General features: G+C 42.2%; 1 protein-coding gene across 5 annotated transcripts; it reads left to right on the forward strand.

The window, feature by feature from the left end:
* The first annotated feature begins 176 nt into the window (after positions 1–176).
* Positions 177–21,218, forward strand: LOC122993176 (rapamycin-insensitive companion of mTOR-like). Of its 5 annotated transcripts, XM_044367137.1 has the most exons (38): positions 177–261; positions 376–423; positions 2,094–2,191; positions 5,108–5,172; positions 5,508–5,639; positions 5,860–5,923; positions 6,523–6,649; positions 6,835–7,004; positions 7,405–7,472; positions 7,931–7,998; positions 8,121–8,203; positions 8,747–8,834; positions 9,092–9,182; positions 9,319–9,385; positions 9,695–9,775; positions 9,998–10,098; positions 10,337–10,502; positions 11,230–11,331; positions 11,441–11,487; positions 11,588–11,723; positions 11,821–12,020; positions 12,164–12,290; positions 12,474–12,638; positions 12,933–13,009; positions 13,144–13,222; positions 13,335–13,444; positions 13,532–13,619; positions 13,758–13,850; positions 13,963–14,069; positions 14,631–14,860; positions 15,045–16,146; positions 16,414–16,494; positions 17,372–17,679; positions 17,853–18,059; positions 18,176–18,328; positions 18,974–19,097; positions 19,210–19,348; positions 19,441–21,218. In XM_044367137.1, the coding sequence occupies exons 1-38, from the start codon at positions 213–215 to the stop codon at positions 19,519–19,521; spliced, it is 5,322 nt and encodes a 1,773-aa protein (XP_044223072.1). In that variant the 5' UTR covers positions 177–212; the 3' UTR covers positions 19,522–21,218. The 5 variants fall into 5 exon arrangements, with proteins under 5 accessions (XP_044223072.1, XP_044223044.1, XP_044223053.1 ...); XM_044367109.1 differs by lacking the exon at positions 16,414–16,494 and having other exon boundaries at positions 17,853–18,065; XM_044367118.1 differs by lacking the exon at positions 16,414–16,494.
* The last annotated feature ends 460 nt before the right edge of the window (positions 21,219–21,678 follow it).

Here is a 21,678-nt window from a genome sequence, read left to right on the forward strand (position 1 = left end):
GATATTCCTGTCAATCCAATGTTGCAAATATAGTGATTTATTCTCTCTGGTTTTGTACTCATTGTTCCATATAATAGTTTTTGTGGGGCTGGTCTCAGGTCTGTGGGAGGTCTGCTCTGCTGTTGGCTGGCTATGTCGTTGTCTTTTTTTCTCCCTCTCTCGCGAGAAGCCGCGAAGTTTCCGGTGTTGCGTGTGTGTATGTTCCTGGAAACATGGCGGCCAGCTTCCGCGGCCGTCCTATCCGGAGTGTTCGGATGCGAGGTAAGCATGAACAAACTCGGCTCAGTGCTCTCTGTGTTAACGGGATATTGTGAAAGTAGATTTTGTGAGGCATGTGATGACCCCGGCGTGTCCGCGGTGTGTGTTTTTGAACAGGTCGGAATGACAGCGGGGAGGAGAACGTACCGCTGGATCTGAGCAGAGGTGAGAGAGAGAGAGAGGCTTCATCTCATCTCAAAATGGATGAGCAGCCATCAACACTAGCCCTGTGAAGCGAAAACACAGTTACTCAGTGCCCTGTCGTTGTTATTGCCATTTCTCCAGGTTCTCCTTTTTGTGTTTTGTCCTATAACACTGCGAGCGACATCATAATAAGTGGCGGCGACGAGCTAACGTTAACTTAGCTGCCACCAGCTAACCAGCAGCCATGACGACGCTGTGTTGTTGTGGTTAGTGAGTGTGCAACATAGCCTGTTATTTAGCCAGCCAGCCAGACATATGTGCTACAGTCATGTGTTGGTCATCGCTGGCTGTGAGGGACATCTGAGTAGCATTTTAACAGCACACAGAGTGCGCAGGGTGTGTTTTTTTCTTTTCTTCTAGTGGCATGCTGATGCACAGCTGCACAGGCTGTTCACATTTTTTACTCATCCAGCAGCAACACTGCAGAACAGTTTGTTTACATGACTGTCCCAGTCTTTAGCACCAAACATCTTGGCTGGTTTTATTGTAACCGTCTAAATAAATAAATCAGAGCTGTTTTTCAGCCGAAATGCTGAAACGAATGCAGCTTTATAAAACCATCTGTACCTTGGTGTCGATTACATGATTGTAAACCCCCCAAAATAAGCCAGGAGTGACACTTTATCTGTCAGCTGTTTCTTCATGGAAGTGAATAAAAAAATAAGCCATCCATTATAGATGATCTTTTTTTAACAATTGTTTGTAATTCCTGTCCTTACAAGATTGCAGATTGCTGTAGAAATTATGTTTCAGTCAGCATTTTTGATGAAAATTTATATTCTTAATTTTACACCCTATTAGTCTTTTACAATTTGACAGTTGAGCTCATAGGAATTAGTTTTACAATCCTGTATTATAATTGGCAATCATTCCTTGAGTTGGAGTTAGGGGGTCGTCAGGTGGGCACCCTCCTTCCTTGGTGCTTCATCGATAGGCCCTCGCAGCAACAGAACTTCAGGAGGATCAGTCGAGTCCGGTTTCTGTCAATGATTCAATCCTGTTTATGTGAACTGTAAGTCATAACCAGCAGCAATAGAACTTCAGGAGGATCAGTCGAGTCCAGGTTTCTTTTGTCAGTGATTCAGTCCTGTTTATGTGGACTGTAAGTCATAACAAGCAACAACAGAACTTCAGGGGGATCAGTCATGTCCAGGTTTCCTTTGTCAATGATTCAGTCCTGTTTATGCAGACTGTAATCATGATAGATTGTCACCGGTAGGTCATGTTAGGGGAAAATATTGTATGCAACTCTTTAAGCTGATACTTTATTAGTTTCTGCAGCATTTACCTTTCAGCTGAAATACAGAGTCTGGAGCAGCTTAACACGTTCAGGCACTGATTCTTGCTAAAAGAACACTCCTCTCTAAGAATAGTTTATCTTGTGTCAAGAACATTTAGCATTACAGTAAGCACTGAATAGTTGAAAGGAACTGAAAACAAAAACACTTCCCTGCTCTAGTCTGGCGTTTGCTGCTTAGACCTTGTTTTTAGTGCACACACTAAATTAGCTTTACCAGCTAAACAGACTTCCTTCCTGCAACATATCAATTACGGTTCACAGACTGATATTATGGCAATATTGCTTAATGCTTGTCTTAGTTACATTGTATTTCCTTTTCTTTCTCCTGCAGAACCGTCAGAAAACTTCCGTGAAATCCTTCAAAATGTGGCCAAACCGCATGGAGTCAGTAACATGCGAAAACTGGGTCACCTGAACAACTTCACAAAGGTAACGCTGTCAGTTTATGATGCTTTTCATTAGTTATTTGAGACAGTGTTTACAACACTGAATAGTGAAACTGCCAAAATTGCTGGTAGTTATCTCCTAAAAACCAACCGGAGAGCCCAGTTTCATCTGCTTTCAGTTTCATCTACGGACATGCGGCGTTTCATGGAGACTGTTTAGGTGTCTGTAAAAATTGACTGGCTGTGTTCCCCTTCCTCTGTAGTGTCACCACTGACCTCTCCTTGATCCTCTCCTCGTGGGTGTTGCTGCCAGCAGGCCTAGCTGTGCCTGTCATTGTGATGCTGACAGTGAATGTAACAGGAGCTCTAGGGATGGGAAAGCACTCCTAAAGTGCATCAAGAGCAGCACTTTGACTTTGAAACCTGAGATTTCTAATGTTTGAAACGTACGCTGTTTTGTTTATGGGTGATACATTTACTAACAGGGCAAGTATTATGATCAGTCTTGTATTGGTTTGCATCGTAATGTCAGTGGTGCAAATGAATAATTGTTATTGAGAGCAACTAAAATGTGTATTCAGCTGAAATGAAATGCAACATAAGTGATCATAGATTGCAGAAGGTGACAGAACTGCTTTAAACTGCTGAGACCAAGCTGAGTATTCAAGCTGTGTCTTAGGGCTGGCAGATATGGACAAAATCAAATATCACGATATTTTAACCAAATACCTTTTATCAATATTGTAAGGATGACAATTGGTGCTGTTACAAATTAATTATACAATGAGATTTTTGATAAATAATCATTAGTAATGTAGATATAATGACTAAGTGGATAAAGGCAAATAATAGAACAGCGCAAAATTACATCACTTCATTGTAATGCAGCCTTTAAAACCAGGAGAAGACAACACTTATGACATATCATGATATTACGATATCCAAAATCTAAGACAATATCTAGTCTCATATCACAATATTGATATAATATCAAGTTGTTGCCCAACCATACTGTCTTTGTTCCACTTCTTGCCAGACAACAGTTGTGGTGCACAGATTTATTGTTTGCAAATAAGCAAAGGAGGAAGAAGAAGAGATTTACTTGTGTTGCTATTGTTTTATTGTGAATGGAGAAGTTTTTGAAGAGGATAGTGTGCATGGAAGTTGTTGTTGTTGTTGTTGGAACTTGTAAAGAGTGTTTTTAGATTTTTTTTTTTTTTTGGTGTGGACTTTCTTTGTGTCAGCACTGTGATGGACTTCTACCTAACACATACAGGGACAGACTCAAACCTTTCTGTTATTCTGAACAGGAATAACAGGATGTAGAAAATTAGCAAATAATTTGCAAAACTGAAAGTCAAGTATAAGGGGAAGATCACAGTTTCTTGTACTTTGAGCACATTATTTTTGCTCACCATCATATCTCATTGAGAAATTCTGAAATCATTTATGCAAATGGCCATTTCACCTCATCCTGGGCACTGATCCCTGTCAGATATTTTCTCATTTCTGCTGAGGGACCCGCCGCCGTAAACCATATTTGACTGCTGCTTGCAGACACATTTTGACTGATCACCAGCCGTGGTCGTGCAGCCAGTGAGTATTGGCCCTCAGAAAACTAGGCAGCTGGTGCTGTAGCAGGCTGAAGCCTGAGTGTGAGTCTGAATTGTGCGTCTGTCATTCGTGCACCTAACTCTCTTGTTTACAACAAGACAGCAGGGTAATATCCATGACGTGTCTGTGTGTGTACGTCTGTTGCCTCTGATTCCTTATAAGGGTTCCAGGACAGGGAGGGTGACCTAATCCCCCTGGAGAGTGTCACATGCCCCTCTCCTCGTCTCCTCTCCCCTCCTCCTGCCTGCTTTGGCTTTGACATCACAGCTGGTTCAAAACAACCCCCTACTCACCCTACTTCTGCTCCCCCATAACATCCCGTTTCAGCTTTCCTCCTGCTCTGCTCTGTGGTTTATGATGGAGGAGAGGGGAGGTATGCATCTAGCACCAAGGAAAAAAATCACAGAAATCTACCTGTCTAATTCACTTATCGAGTTCCCTGATGGTGCTGCATCATGATAGGGTAGACTGAGCTGCTGTGATGGAGTAGCACTGACTTGTTGGTAGTGCTCGGGCACCTATAAGAAAGGTGCCAGCTTCAAAATGGCAGCATCTTTTTTCCCAAGGAGCTCATTGCTTTCTGCACATGATGAATTTTAGTCTGTGTTATTGCTGGCTTTGGCCTCCCAGCTGACACAGACAAAGACTTATTGTTTTTATAATGAACTGCCTTTGTGTACATAAAATTTGAAACTTGTATACACCAGCTGTGTGTGGGCCCTCTGTTAATGATGGAGGACCTGTTGTGAGGGGACTGCTAAAAGTGGCTATTCATGCTGAAAACAGGGTTGATTTCCAGGCCTGGCTGGGGATGATGCAGAAAACAGGAACATATAGCTATGAGTGGAAGAATATTACAGAACTAGAAAACAATTGCTTTCTTTCTGTTACGGCATGATGCATTTCCAACACACACATTCACACACTCAAGAAATGGTAGAGGTGACATAACCTGACACCCACCGCTGGACCTGTGAATGTGTTAACTCAACACTTTCATAATTATAACCTCTGTCCGCCACCAGTGAAAGCAAAACATTATCCATTCACGATTCACCTCCTCCGAATAAGTCAGCATGTAACAGACAAGTGGAAAAAAACAACATGCATGGCTCCTGCAGCACCCTGTAGGAAAGTGTTTTGCTGTCGGTTAGTTTGGATAGTCAGTTTGGTTCTCATTAGGCTTGTGCCAAACACAGTGAGCTTCCAAACCCCCTTATAAACACTTTGAGGTGCCCTGATGTTACCATAATGCCTTAACCAGCCGTATGTTTATTCTTGATCAGAGCTGTTTTAATCACAATCAGTGTATGAAATCATGTATTTCTTTTTCTGTGTGTTGTAGCTGTTATGCAGCATTGGCCACCATGAAGACAACTTTGGGTTTACATACGAAGAAATCATCATATGGTAAGTGTTGTTTGCAAGCAGTAGTTTAGTGATAGTACACCATGTACTTTTCATCAAAATGAGCTTTATGTCACAATAATTGCCTTGCTGTTTATGCAGCAAGTGATATTGTTAAATACCCTATAGGTTATCAGTGTTTGTCAGTATTTTGCATTTTGAACACAAATTTGAGTTTTTAATTGAAGAGCAGCTGGAGTTTATTATAAATGGTTGTGCTTAAGAAGGAATTCAGGAAATAATAACAACCTGTAAAGTTGTTAAGTGAGTTAAATGAGCTTAATTGTATGTAATGTTATCTATTTTCGACTCACTGAGCTGCGATTTTTACTCCCCAGTCTGCGACTAGCTCTACTCAATGAGGCTAAGGAAGTGCGTGCTGCAGGGTTGCGGGCACTCCGCTACCTCATTAGAGACACCATCGTGCTGCAAAAGGTCCTCAGACTACAGGTGGACTATTTGATAGCCAGGTGAGAGTCCCGCTTTGTCCATGGAAAGGTGTTGTCTGGCTGATTTTTTTTTTTAATGTTGAGTCAAAGCATATGTGCCAGTTTCTTTGAAATACTTTGCTTCAATAACACTTGTTTCCTCCTGCTGACACATTTATTTTTCTCCTACTAGCTGTTAGCTTGCTAGCTGGCTGTGGTAAAAGTAAAAGACATGATTAATTATGCCTGTGTGTTTGTTCAGATGCATTGACATCCAGCAGAGCAATGAGGGGGAGAGGACTCAGGCTCTGAGACTAGTTCGAAAGGTAAGATTATACATATTTTTTGTTCTCGTTCCTCCTCAGCGGTTCTTTCGCTAATTGATTTATAGAGTCGCTATCATGTCACTGGAGGAATTTGCCTTCACGCCCTCACTGCTCAGGCTTGTGCCAGCATAGTGCCACCATAAAGATCATTGGGTTAGCAGCAGTGTCAGTGTGTGGACGGTTCGCACGAGTCTGCAGGCGAGGATATTTATAGCTCTTTCTGTAGTTTACTGTAAACCTTCTTCACACATGCACGCACACACACACATACAGAGGCAGGCTCTGGTTTCAGAAAAGGACCACTGACCATACAAGCAGTAATACAAACCTTGTGTTCATGACATATAGACTGATCACAAAATTACATTTGTGTTAGCACTTATTAAATTGTAAGAAATGTGTTAGCTGTGACCATCACACCACATTTTCCCTTGTTCATCAGACACTGTCTGTCTCTGAACATTCTCAGGAAAAAAAATGCTAACATAAAAAACATTCAGGTTATTTATTTTTTTGCCTCTGTTTGTCCAGACTTGTTTGATGACTCATGTTTTTTTTTCCTCCTCCTCCTCCTCCTCCTCCTCCTCCTCCCTCTGCAGATCATCACTGTCAATGCAATGCTTTTCCCCACCTCTATTGCAAACTCTCTAATCGCCGTGGGAACTGATGGACTACAAGAGAGAGACCGCATGGTCCGCGCAGCCATCGCCATTGTCTGTGAGCTAGGTGAGTAGTGTTGAGATGGAGGTACACAACACAGATGTAAAAAAAAAAACTATAATTCTGCCTCCTCTTTGAGCGCACCTTCAGGTTGAGTTGCAATCTTCGCGGACAGAAATACCTCGCAAAATACTTATTTTGCTTTGAATAAATATGAAAAGCGTCTAATATTATTTCGTTGTTGACTGTAGCCCTGAAGAACCCAGAGGTGGTAGCCAAACGAGGAGGCCTCAGCACCATCCTCAAGAGTGTGATTGACTGTCAGCTGAGCCGCATCAACGAAGCTCTGATCACCACCATCCTCCATCTACTCAACCACCCACGTACACGTCAGTACGTGCGCGTTGACGTCGAGCTAGAGGTACACATACACACACACACACACACACACATATGAATTCAGAGGAAGTGGCTGTTTATAAATGAGCCTGGGAGTCATTCCAGTCAGGATTAGCAGCTGTAGGTTGCCCGTCTCTTTCCCATGGAGCTTAGAGTAATCAGTTACAACATTTCTCTAAAGCCTCATTGTCTGTAAACAGACACCTGGGACAGAAGCATCTCATCACTACCGACATAATAGCCACATAGATGTCATATGAGACAGGTTAATTATTTCTGCAAGAGGTTTTATGGGAATATTTAAGAATCCTTTAACTTAATTTTTTTAAAGAACAAATAAAAAGTTGGTAGAATGTATTTAATTATTCATTCCTATTTTATACTTGCATTACATTTTGTGTGTGTGTGTTCTGTCCCAACAGCAAATCCTCGCGCCTTTCACAGATTTTCACTACCGTCACAACGCAGATATGGCTGAAGGGCAACTCAAGTGAGTGTGTGTGTGTGTGTGTTTGTGGGATATGAAGAGTGTTAGTGTTACAGTAGAAACAAAAAGATAGTGTTCTGACATTTCCGTCTGTTTACTGTTTTCTGTGTTCCTATATTGGTAACATCATGCGTTGAGGGTTTGTATAGTGTTTTTGTGATGTGACCCTTATTATCAGGGCTACTTGACTCCACAGTGACTCGCCTGAGGGATGTGGAGCGGGCTAAAGTCATGATAATCCGTTAAGTCACTCTGAAAAGACTGGCTTTGAAATAAAAGATCTATTATTTATTCTCCTTGACTTTCATGTTTTGCTCTGCTTACATTGGTAGCGTAGTTTTGTTTCTTTCATGAAAAGCTTTATAATGCTGTGTGAAAAGTGCCGTACTGAGATCATAATGATGTTGTGTGTATGGAACACGGTGTCCTGATTTTAAATGTTTGTGTTTTCATGGTCACAGGGAGGACAGAGAGGCACGTTTCTTGTCTAGTAGAATGGCCATAGTGGCAGCTTTCCGCTCCTGGTCTGGTAAGTGCTCAGATATAATGATAATCATAATAAACATAGTTATTTAAGTGAGAAATATAAATGAATTTCTTTTAAATTCATTGTGTTTTACAGCTGAATGTTTGTCTTTTTTTTTAATGTAGGGATTATCAACCTATGCAAGGCTGGAAATTCTGGAATCCAATCTTTAATTGGCTTACTTTGCATACCAAATATGGAAGTTAGGGTGAGTATCGAAACAGCTGCATACCTAATATGCAAAAATGTCCTGGAAAATTAGGATATTTGTGGATTTAAAAGCGATGCATAACTTTTGTTTGCCACTAAAGCAACCAAGACTTCACTGATACATCTCTTGACTGCCAAGTATCGTTCCCACCGGTGTTTATTTTACAGCTTTAGTCTTACCGCTAATTTCTATGGTCACCAGTCTGATCTCATTCACAACACATAGCACACACATGGTAATGACATGAGCCACCTGTTATGGGAAAGATTCTGGTCGTGCAGAGTGTGATATTGTGTATTCAGAGGCAGTCATGGTACAGACAGATCAAATAAGCTCAACAGATCAAGTACTCATAGATGTTATCACTCAGTTTCCTGTGGATTCATAGAGAAACTGGAGCTCCCTCAAGCCTTTGGCGCATTATGTTACACAGTGGTAACATTATGATTGTGGAAGTGCTCTTCGGAGTGCTGGTAAATGTACTCAGTGCAATATCAAAAATGTATGTGTCTCATAGCTTTAATGTAATTTGCCCTGCAGAAAGGCTTGTTGGAGGTGTTATACGAGATATTCAGGCTCCCAGTCCCCATTGTAACTCAAGACTTCACAGAAGCTCTTCTAAGTGTTGGTAAGTAAAACATTTTTTCTTTCTTCAGAATTTATTTTTACACTTCATCCCACTGTATCTTTGTACCCAGCAGTCTGGCTGTTTTTATACACAGCTCCATCGAGTGAGAGGTTAATAAGGCTGCTTGACTTTGCAAAAAGCATACTCCAAATGCTTTGGTCCTCTTATAACGTAGAATAAGTCCATATCATGCACATATTGTATATTATCTTATATTGTATTGTATATAAGATATTCTTTGCTCTGGTCTACCTCAGACGCCGCCAGGTTCCAGGACACCTGGAGACTGTCTGATGGGTTTATTGCTGCTGAGGCCAAAGTCATCCTACCCCATCGGGCTCGCTCCAGGTGAGAGATGAAATGAGAGCAGAGAAATAGAATAGGTTGAACTTTTTGTAAAGAGTAATCTGCTTTCTGTAGGCTCAGTCTTTATATGAACCATGAAATTTGAAATGGATTAAATTTCCTCTGTTTGGTTCAACAGGCCAGATCTGATGGACAACTACCTTGCGTTTGTCCTGTCTGCCTTCATCACCAGTGGGCTGTTGGAGGTGAGCCGATGCAACGGAATCACGCGCATTTATATTGGGGCCTAATCTTTCTTTCATTCTTTTTTTTCATTCAAGGGTTTTTTCACACATTTGCACATACGTGCAGATTGTTTTATGTTATCAAGCTAGTATGGCAAAATAAAATAATAATAATAATACATTATCATTTAGGACTAAACTCCTTTGACTATTTTACGTTTCCATTTCATACCACACATTTTCATCGCATTTGTGCACAGCAGTTTTACAAGTTTTGAATGCTTCGATGAAGCCATGTCCTCCTCTCTCTTCTTCTGTTTGTCACTGTAGGGTCTTGTTGAAGTGGTGACTAGCAGTGATGATCAGCTCGCTGTCAGAGCCACCATCCTCTTAGGAGAACTTCTACACATGGTAATATATAAAAATAGGGGCTGTATCTGTGACCCATGGCATATTTTGGAAAGCTGTGAATAAATATTGTTTTGCCCACTGACACCCAGCACACTAAATAAATCACCAGTTTGTCACTACACAAAGAAATTATGTATATTTCTATAAGCTGCCATGACGGCGCTGTTATAATACTAAATGTGTTAATCTTTGCTTTTCCCTCCGCCCGCCTCTCTTGTTTAGGCAAACACCATCCTTCCTCATTCCCACAGTCACCACCTGCACTGCCTTCCCACCCTCATCAACATGGCAGCCTCCTTTGACATCGCACAAGAGAAACGACTGTGAGTACGCTCACACATGCATTTCTGTGTTTTTTTTCTCACACACACAAAAAATCTTTCAGTACAAACACATTTATTTAGCAGAACTCTATATTCTTGCACAGTGCGTTACATTTTTTGCTCCCTTCATAAAGGCACTTTGATAAGTAGTGCTCTCGTAAGAGTGAACACAGTGCACTTCTAAAAGTGAATCATTAAAGTAACATTATAAATATATCTTAAACTTTGTATGTTTCAGTCGGGCAAGTGCAGCTGTCAACAATCTGAAGCGGTTCCATGAGAAGAAGAAGAGAGGAACAAAACCACACAGTCTTTATCTGGACCACATCATCCGCAAGTCTGTGTCTTCACATAACCGCAGAGAGTCACACTCTCGTTCCCACAGGGACATCTATGTCATTAAGGTAAGAATATACATGCTCTTATATTTTCTACATTTTTAGTTACCTTCTGTACCTTGGCAACATCTAAAGATAGTTTTAAATGAAGACTCAATCATTTGGAAAATCCTCACAAATGATAAAACATGCCATTCTTCAACTCCAACGTTGTCTTTATATTGTTAGCTTGCGAGCTAGACACTAATTTATCCAAGAGTGACCTGGGTCTAGTTCAGAGTTTGGAAAATGTGCGAAGCCAGCTGTGCGCCAGCTGTTGTTGATTAGCAAATGGCTCCAATGCGTGTACTTCTTCTTCTTAAACCACAATGTCTCATTTTGTTAAGTACACAAGAAACAATGTGTGAACAAGAAAGCTTTGAAGTTATTAGACAGCACCTTGGACAAAGCTTGTCAAGCTGTTTCCTTTTACTTTCAGTGTTTGTGCTAAAAACCACTGAGAAGCTGTAGTTTACTGCAGTTTTAGGACAGATGTGCTGTTTGGCACAATGTAAAGCAGCTGAGTTCAAACTCAGGAAGCTGCGTTCACCCTAAATCACAGCCTAGAGTGGCTAATTGCCTTAAAATATCGATGATAACACTAATGCTGATATCGGCTTTCTGCTAAGCAGTATAATTCTTGATCATTAGCCTTATAAAATTGTTGCAAAGCCTCAAAAATCAACAGCCTTGTATTCCTATTTTCTTACATTGTCAATTTAGTATTTTCTGTTTTCTGTGTTTCTGCGTTCAGGACACAGAAGAAGCACTGATGATGAATCTAAGAGAAAGTCACATTCTCAACCACAAGCAGAACCTGGAGTGGAACTGGTTGCTCATTGCCACCATCCTTAAGGTCAGACTGTTCTCATGTAGCACCACAGACTCTGTAAAATGCACACAGATGTGCCATTTGCCATTTTTTTGTTTCTGTCTCATGTTTAAATGTTGTTTTTCTCTCCCAGTGGCCAAATGTAAACCTCAGGAACAACAAAGATGAACAGATGCACAAGTATGACCCAGTCGCATCATCAAAACCAATAACAAACATATGAAGTAGTTTATGAAGTACTTTTCTGACAATTATTGAATACTTCTTTTTTTTTTTGCAGGTTTGTGAGGAGACTGCTGTACTTTTATAAACCCAGCAGTAAATTGTACGCAGGGCTGGCATTGGATCACCCAAAGGCCAGACAACTCACTGTGGTTGGCTGTCAGTTTGTCGAGTTCCTCATGGACTCGGACGAGGTCAGAAGAAAAGAAAGATATACACAGATTCCTATTTTTAAGGTCATTTTTTGTACTTTTCTAACCTGCCTGTCCTGTTGGTCCTTTCTCTCTCCAGGACGGCCAGGGTTACCTAGAGGACCTGGTGAGGGACATGGTGTCGTGGCTATCCTCATCCTCAGGGCTGAAGCCCGAGCGCTGTCTGCAGAGTAACGGCCTGCTCACCACACTCAGCCAACACTACTTCCTCTTCCTGGGGACACTCTCTGCGCACCCACAGGGAGTCAAACTGCTGGAGAAATGTGGCCTGTTTCAGTGGTGAGTGTACAGAAACGGCCTCACAGCTTTTCTCAGCTTTCCCAGACGCATGGAGTGTAAGACTGTTGATGGCAAGACACACTTTATCAAGCTCCCAGTAAAAACTCAATCTACCGTCTGTACTTGTTTTTTTGTTTTTGCAGCCTGCTGAATCTGTGCTCGGTGAAGAACCAGGATGCTGTGCTGAAACTTGCTGTATCCACACTGGACTACAGCAGAGACGGTCTGGCCAGAGTGATCCTCTCCAAGATCCTCACTGCTGCTACTGATGTAGGGAAGCCACACAAACAAAAACATCTATAAAGTTATGATGGGGAAGCTGCTTTTAAAGTACAAGTTATCACTTGTTTAGGATTGTTTAAAACACTTCATGTCACACTGCAGAGCCTTTGGTGTTTCCATAAGGACTGGCATAATCATGTCCCCTCTTTCTCTCACAATGCCTCTGAGCAGATCTGCAGACTGTATGCCACCAAGCACCTGCGCGTGCTGCTGCGAGCGGGTGTGGAGTTCTTCAGTAGCTGGGGCATGGAGCTGCTGGTCACACAGCTTCACGACCACAGCAAGGCTGTATCCATGGAGGCCCTGGACATACTGGACGAGGCCTGCGAGGACAAGGTGACTGCTTGAAAATGCATTCATCACACAGGGCTTGACACGGCATGAATACTCAAATATATTTGTCTAAAAAAAATTGATATTTGTCTTTCAAGTTAGCATATTAAAAGTACACTGGAATGTGGGGAAAAAACACTTTTTTAGCTTAATGGATAATAAAAGAAAGAGGAAAAATGATTAACAGACATACAGTGTTGAAAGATTCATATAGGGAGTTTTTTTTCATCTTTTGAGGGTGGTGTTGTGTGTCAAGTTCTTCTACTGTCTTACTCAATATGTCGTGCTGTTTGACAGGCCAACCTCCACGCTCTAATCCAGCTGAAACCAGCTCTGTCCCACCTGGGAGACAAAGGCCTCCTGCTGCTCCTTAGGTGGGTGTTTACCACAACAGCACTATTTACCAGACATCATACATAATATGTTTTGTCACTTTATGTAATGCCAAACTGTCCGGATGTTTTTACATGCCTTTTCAAATACACTATATCCTGTCTCTACTGTTCAGGTTCCTGTCCATTCCTAAAGGTTTCTCCTACCTCAATGAGAGGGGCTACGTCAGCAAACAGCTGGATAAATGGCAGAAGGTAGAGCATATTTTCAGACAGCAAAATCAACTCTCATTTTATTTATGTGGCTACTATTTTATTATAATAGAGGTTTTAGTTTAACTAAACCTAAATATCTTTTGGATTGCAGGAATACAACCTGAAGTATGTGGACCTGATAGAGGAGCAGCTCAATGAAGCACTAACAACCTACCGCAAACCTGTTGACGGAGACAACTACGTCAGACGCAGCAACCAAAGGTGAGAAGCTGCACTCGAAGATATGAATTGTTTTTAGTCACCTGCTGAGCCCTGGTTGTTTGTAATTTCTCTGATTTTTGTCTCCAGGTTACAAAGACCAAATGTCTATCTCCCTGTGCACTTGTATGGTCAGCTGGTTCATGATAAGACAGGCTGCCATCTATTGGAGGCTCAGGTAACTACTTCAGCTCACTTCACTAGCACACCGTTTCTTCCGTTTAATGTTCTACTTTCGGTCGCTCTGGGGAGCAGGGGGTTGTGCAGATTTGGAAGCCTTTCCTCCTAACGCCTGTCTTTTTCTGTCTGTCTCCAGAGTGTCGTTCCTGACCTCAGCTACACGGTTCGCTCCCCGATGCTGGACACCTGGGAGGGCATTAAACAGCTGAAGGCTGCTCTCTGGGCATTGGTCAGTAACACTTGAAATCAGTTCATGGCTGCGTTTCTGCGGTTCCCCTGTCATTAAAATAATAATGGTAATAAAGAAGTGGCTCTGATGGTATTTGTTGTTTTCCCTGCAGGGCAACATTGGCTCTTCAAACTGGGGTCTGAATCTCCTGCAGGAGGAGAATGTCATTCCTGACATCCTTGCATTGGCGCAGCACTGTGAGGTGCTGTCAGTACGAGGGTAAGTCTCTTTTTTTTTTTTTACACAAATGGACACATACAACTATAAAGCTCTTTTTTTTTATCAGTTTGTAAAATACTCAGATTTTATTTTTAAAAGAAGTAGTACTGTTCACTCAGATTTCATGTCCCAAGCATCCAAAAGTTCTGTTTTCTTCTGCAAGAAGACAATGTTCACTACAGTTCACAGTAAACAGGATCCTCTGGTGGTGAGGACAGCTCATTGTTCTAGTAAAGAGAAAAACTGGGCAAAATTAGGTTCTTATTATGCTGCATATCAGTCAGATGTCAAGTAATTAAAAACATTTCACCAGGATTCTTGTAACATTTCATTTTTAAAATACAATTTTCTGTTTTTCCAATATTTGCCCTATAAATGATAATAATAAAAATAAAGTCTAATGTTCCTGTAATTTGGCACCAATTTGACAATCCCAACTGTTATTTTAAGTGCCCTGAAACATCTCTCCAACACAACAGATCAAGCAAATATTTCTCCTAGTGTATAATGCGTCAACAGAACACTGTTGTATGTTTACTAACCATCCTTTCATATCCACAGGACATGTGTTTATGTGCTGGGTGTGATCTCCAAGACCAGACAGGGTTGCGAGGTGCTGAAGCAGTACGGCTGGGATGCTGTCAGACACAGTCGCAGGACGCTGTGGCCTGTCACTCCAGATGAGGTCGATACACAGCTGACCTCCGAACTCTCCTCAGTACCGAGCACGCTCAGTCTGAACTCTGAATCCACCAGCTCCCGCCACAACAGCGAGAGCGAGTCTCAACCAAGTATGTAGGACTTTGTTTTGGGTTTTTTTGCTTCCATTTGTAGGTCAAAAAACGCTGCATTAGATTCTCTTTCTGAAACGTATCTAGTTGTGTTTATAATGTTTTTATCTATCCTGGAAACTATGGTGGATATTTCTAATTTTAAGTTGCTTTTGTGTTTCTAATTTATTCCTTGTGCTCACAGACATGTACATCCTGGACGATGACAAGTATGAGGTTCTGGACCAGTCAGACGAGCCCTCTTTCTGTCTACACTCCAAACCAGTCAAGGACCGCAGCCCCTTCACAATCCTGGCCTCCACGCGCTTTGTTCGCACACGCTTCCTCAACTCCCTGTCCCTCCCAAGCAAGAAGCTGCGCTCCACCAGCGACCCCAAGACCCCATCAGGCTCTCGCACCCCTACTGAACTCAAGACGGGGAGTATGAGACGGAACAGGACAGTGACTGAACCCTCCGTCTACAGCCCAAACCAGGGGGACGTCTTCACCCCTGTGTTCAATGGCAGAGGAATGCCGAAGAGTCCCACAGTGAGCCTGGAGACGTCATTTGTTGGGACCAGAGGGGGCTCTGAGGAGCAGCTTGTGGATGGCAGGCTGGCCAGGGGAGGAGGCTCAGGCCTTGGACTCAGCGGTCTGGGAGGACACGTGGAGCATCCCAGCCGGGAGAGGGAGCAGAGCAGCCGAGAGCGCCTAGCAGGAGGAGACGGTGGCTCCTCGTCTAGTGGAGGCAACGTGGGAGGGGGTGGAGGAGGCGGTGGAGGTACTCAGTTCAAAAGCCGCAGTCAGAGCTTTAACACGGACACCACAACCAGCGGCATCAGCTCCATGAGCTCCAGCCCGTCCAGGGAGACCGTTGGAAACCCCGAGCAGCCTGAACCTGAACCAGACTCTTCCGACTGTGTGAGCCTTAACACAGTCGTGTCAGCCAAGACTGTCAAAACGCTCTCCTCCCTCACCCCCCAGTCTCAGACCAACCACATGTCCACGTCTAAGTCCTCCACTGTCTCTCTGGTACCGCCCGGCTCCTCGCACACCCTCCCCCGCCGAGCTCAGTCTCTTAAGTCCCCGTCAGTAACCACCATCAAGAGCCTGGCTGACTGTAGCTTCATGTACACCAGCCCAAGAGATGCGCTGGGTTATGCTACACTGAAGAGGCTGCAGCAACAGAGGATACACCCGTCTTTGTCTCACAGCGAAGCGCTGGCTTCACCTGCTAAAGATGTGCTGTTCACCGACACCATCACCATGAAGACCGGCAGCTTGGACTCCAGGCTAACACCTCGCAGGTAAGGCCATGCTACATGGACAATATGGAAGAAAGCATACACTGTTGTAACTTTTAAAGTTGTTTTTTTTCTTTTGTCTTCATGAATATTCATGTTACTGTTTTGAATGATGTGTCAAATGTCATCATCTCCATTGTTTGTTATGGAAAGACTTGTGAGAAAAATGTGAGACTTCAGCAGGTATGTGTGAGGGAAAGGTTTTGGTTTCTGTCTATCAGCAATCACAGGTGTGTTTGTATTTTGCGCACGCTCTGCTGTGTCTGTCAGGATGTCAGATAAGAGGGAAACCTTTCCAGAACCCGGCATCTTAAGTCCATACCGCAGGCTGTCCAGAACGCTTGTTCCGCGGTGGGTGGACCTAGCCTGAGTCCTTATTAGTAGAGATGTAGCTTCTAGCACAGATGTGCTCTAGACAAATGTGTCCCCACTGCTTTTACTTTAGTAGCAACTATAGCTGTACACCCACAGTGGTGTGTTGCCATTGCTTTGACTCCTGTAGCTCTTGAGTGTGAGTAAACCCCCTGTAGTTTGGTCAGTTGTTGGTTGTTCCCTCCTCTTAGAGCTGTAACCCTTCATAAAGTTAGAAACAACACACAGGTAGAGTAAGGCACCACTATATGGATGTGACTTTACTGTTTGCTTCACTGTATGTTAACCAACACAAGTAGCTTAATAACCTCTTAACTTCCGTCACAATCACTGTGTATATACTTGATCAGAGAGTGTCTTGCATTGAGGGTCTTTCACTCAAAATTCTCCTGAAATGATGAGTGGAAAATTAGACTGATGTATATCTTTACAGTCCGATATTAAAAAAATACAGTGCTTGAAATTTTAGATCATACTGCGCTGCTCTAAGCCCTTCATCCAAGGAGAAAAATGACTTTTTTACCCTTCATATGAATCTCTCCTGCCTATATTTAAACTTGTATGAGGTATTTTTCTCCACGTGAAGCTATAGACCACAGGTTTTTGTTGCTTCAGTCTTTTTAAAGCTAACTGACATCGCATTAAGGTAGTGGTATCATACTTTAGGTGGACACATGTCCTCTGCTGTGAGTTTGTGACCTGTAGCTTCTGCCCTGGTAGCTTGCTACAATATGAAAGGCTTTAGAGCCTGTTATGTTCCCAACTTCCTTCTCACTCTCTGCTCACACAGTCTCCATCTCTGTGCTTTTATCCACCATTTTTTTCACTTACTCCCCACGTTCCCTTTCTGTCCCAGTCTCTCCCCCCGGGTCCTCTCACATGCCTCTCCTCTTGCCCTCCCTAGGTTTCTGAAGGCTCTGAGCTTCGCCTCTCTAGATAAAGAGGAACTACTCAGCCCCATCAACCAAAGCACTCTGCACCGCTGCTCTTCAGTGCGCTCTATGGTCTCTAGCGCCACCTTCGGGTGCAACGATGACTACGTTGGCCTAGCACTGCCAATGGACATCAATGACATGTTCCACATCAGAGACTCGGCCTACTTTCAGCAGAGGATCAGCCCACCGTCAGAAGAGAGAAAACGCTTCCTCTTTGGTGACGGAGATGGTAAAAATAACTTTATCCCTGAATAAAAGACAAAAATATGTGAGGAGATTTTGAAACAAAATTAAGTTGCTCCAAGTTTAGCAGGGAGAGATTTTGGAGCTGTAGATGGAGCGAGAAGAGCAGATTGTTTGAGATAAGAGTGTACATATTTACCGTGGTCGTTCCCTCTATAGGTGATCGTCCTGCTATCCCAATACTGAAAACACAGTTCAGTATCTCTGAGCTGATTGTGAACCGAGGTGACAGCCAGAACCACACAGTGGGTTCAGACGAGACGGGACTGCAGGAACACACTGAAGAAAACTGCCTCTACTGTGTGGGATCCAGCGTCCTCGGATACCCCACACAGCCACAGATCAACAGCACGCACCCACGGACAGGTGAAAGTGCGCACACACACACATACACGTGCACGCACACACACACACATGGTCAGTCTGTAAACTCAAACCTCGATCTAGTATGTAACTTCTCTTTTTTTTTGTCCCCCTGCCAGACTATGTAGACTTCCCATCATGGGGAGGCCAGAGCGGCCATCGTCTGGAGGTGATGCCTCAGTCCAAGTTCTCTGGGGTGTCAGGCTGCAGCGACGCTGCCGTGTCACAAGGCTCAATCTGTAGCACGCCCACACCTGGTGACATCGTCATAGGTAAGACTGTGAATAGCCGCAAACTGCAGACTTGAGTGTATTTAAGACTATTTCAGTATTTCATATTTTGTACCAAAACGAAAGCATGTTCCCTTTGTAATTCTCTCTTGTTCCTTTAACTGCCGTGAAATGTCTTTACAACAAAATTTCAATATTATTTGAGTTCCTCAACAAACAACACCGAATAAATTTGAACTTATATTTTCATCATATCACATTTCATCTCACAGTTGCAACCAGAGGACTGAAATATATGAATAGGGAGAGATTTGTCTTCAGTGTGGTTGGTTCTCCACAGTCCAGTTTTTCTGTATTTATTTGATTTATTTAGCCTCTATTTAAACAAAAAAGCATTTTGAAATTTTTTTCAAAATCAGAATTAAACATACAACAAAATCTATGATGAATATTTGCAGTATAAACGAAGTAACTGGCAGCTTCAGTTTGATTCTGTGCTTAACAGTACACATTTCACTCACAGAGTTAACAATAACTGTCGGACAACTAACCGACTAGAACAAACCACTGTGCAGAAAAAAAAGATAAGATAAGGAAAAAAAAAACTTGGTCAGTGATACTGTTTCATTTTATTTTCTTTTAATTCATTGAGGTGAATATTTAATATATTTTTGATGTGTCCTTTAGGTGGCAAGGCGATATCAGAGGACGGCCCCGCCTCCCGAGTCTTGCTGAGGAAGGAGGTGCTCCGCCTCATCATCAACCTCAGCTCCTCCGTAGGAACCAAAGGCCACGAAACAGGACTACTGACGTAAAGCTCTCTCCCCTACTCACTATACTTCCTTTTTTTGAGCTGCACGTTAAATTTCAGAACAATAGAAGTTGTGTTTTAAAGGCCTGTTAAATCTCTCCCTTCCCTTCAGGATAAAGGAAAAGTTTCCCTATGCGTTTGACGACATCTGCCTGTACTCCGAGGTTTCTCACCTCTTAGCCCACTGTATGTTTCGCCTGACCTCAAGACGCTTCATACAGGAACTCTTCCAGGATGTGCAATTCATGCCAGTAAGAGATTATTCCACTCTTTCCCTTTCTTTCCTCAAAATATCTTTATGCTTTCTATCACATGTATGATATCCTCTTTGCTCTTTTTCCAGATGTTTGATGAAGCAGAGGCGATCCTGACAAAGCTACCAAAACCTGTTGAAGAGGACGTTGACCCTCCTGTAGAATCCTGATCATCCTTCCCCCCTTTTGTTCCCTGCACAGCCCCCAATCCTGCCACCCTACAAACATGGAAAGAAAGCAAGACTGAAAGACAGATACGGCTGTAAGGATGGGGAGGCGTTTGGCATGTTTCTGTTGCTCTAAACAGAGCACCATAGCCAAGGAAAAGGAGGAGGTGGTCATCACTCGCCTTTCTTCTAGCAAATTAGAGCTGGAAACTAAGGACGTCAATATCTGTAAACAAAGTTTAACCTAACACGCCTAATGCTGTTTCAGACTTCTTTTTTTTTTTCTTTTTTTTTTTTTTTTTTACAGGAAAAAGGGGGAGCAGTTTAACCAAATACTGTTTTCAGATGGGGTGGCAATCTTGAGCAACACTCAATAATAATAATAATGATAATAATAATGATAATAATAATAATACATCAACATAATGCTTAAGGACAAGCTGGATCATTAAGACAAAGACTCACGCTGTGTTAAAAAACAAAAAAAAAGAAGAAAAAATTCTATCAACATTTTATCTCTTTCCAGAGGTGGTGTTTTCTGTAATGAAATGAATAAGGCATGTTGTTGTGTCTACCCAGTGATTCCTCGGAACCCGTGTTCTTTTTTCCCCTTATGAAACAAAACACTAAAGAGAGTCCTGCTGTTTTTATGTTTTTTTTGTATCTGGAGCCTTCCTGGTTCACATCCCACCCCGACCTGTGATCTGCTCTAGCCGGATATGTGCTTTTGCTTCTCTTGCCTCATCACTTCCTACAACCTGTAGCCTCTTGTCAGCACAGACAGCCAATTACTTTTCTATTTCTTGTATCTCAGACAATCAAACATCACTAGTATTGTACTTTCCTAAGCACTATATATGTCACCCCTTACACAGTACATAAGGAGAATAGCATGTGATTTTATGCTAGTTTATGCCATCCTTTACCTGCTTAGGACCTTTTAAATCTTTGGAAAGGTGCTCTGTTGTATAAGTTATGTAATATCTGTTCTGTAGACTGACTCAATACAGACTCAGTACCAAACTCCTCTCATTTGCAGGCATTTCCAAAACCCCGCATAAGCCCCACAGCTCCCCGACTCTATGCCTTCTTACCTCTGTGCTTCACTTCCACTGCATGTGCAACAAGCATGGCAAATCTGTAACCTGTTGTCACCTTAACGTGTTTTCTCGCTTGTAAAACTTTTTGAAGATAGGTTGCCATTACATGCTGCCATTACATTGTAGGAATATAATTACCCCTTGAATCTGTTTCCACAATGCAATATCACCTGTCTGTCATTGGCTGAGATGGAGGGGAGGGGGGGTGCGATGACTAAAGGATTTGTAAAAGGTTTCCAGGGAAACGGGGGATCTCTGTTTCCATTGGCTTGTTTTTGCTATAATGCTGCTACACAAATGGACTCATAGAGAGATGATTCATAGATCAGCTGAGTGATGTCAGATCCGATCTATTTATTATATGTCTGTACCATAGAGTGAGCTCAACCAGAGAAGAAAAAAGTTATTTATATTTTTTCCTCAAGACTGTATTATAATTTAAAAAGATTTGTTTTTGTTTGTTTTTTTTTTTCTTTTTTGCCTGAATCGTGGTTTCCCTTGTATAATGTGTACAGTATGTTTTGGGGGCATTGATGACCTAAAGAAACATACAATCCTATCAAAGGGATGCATTGTTAATAAAACAAAATTTGAAATACCCATGATGTTTGACTTTATTTTCGTATTTTCATTTTTAATTTGTAATTTCTCTCTTAATTAACTCATGACGGGCGTATTACAATGTCACTGTCTAAAACTGTAGAACCGTTCTGTTTCAGCAATGTTCTCACATTTTAGATTGAATCATAATGTCGATTGGCCGTTAGGATAGAGGTATCATATAGTTGCATTACTTTTGGAAGAAATGCAGGTATACCCTGATGTACCCCTCTTCATAAAGGTAGACTTTCACATCTACGTTGCAAGTTATTTTGGTCAAAATTTCAATTAAATTAGTTTCCTACTTTCATAAAACTTTCCCTTAAATCTTTACAACCCAACCAATAAAAGAAGTAATTGCCATGCTTTCTGACCATTTTAACACTATATGCAACACATAATGTTTAGTATGATGACTCCAACTCAGATGCAGAGGGTATATTTAGACTCTGTGTGATCC

The sequence above is a fragment of the Thunnus albacares genome, chromosome 2, assembly GCF_914725855.1.
Source record: "Thunnus albacares chromosome 2, fThuAlb1.1, whole genome shotgun sequence".
NCBI classification, from domain to species: domain Eukaryota; kingdom Metazoa; phylum Chordata; class Actinopteri; order Scombriformes; family Scombridae; genus Thunnus; species Thunnus albacares.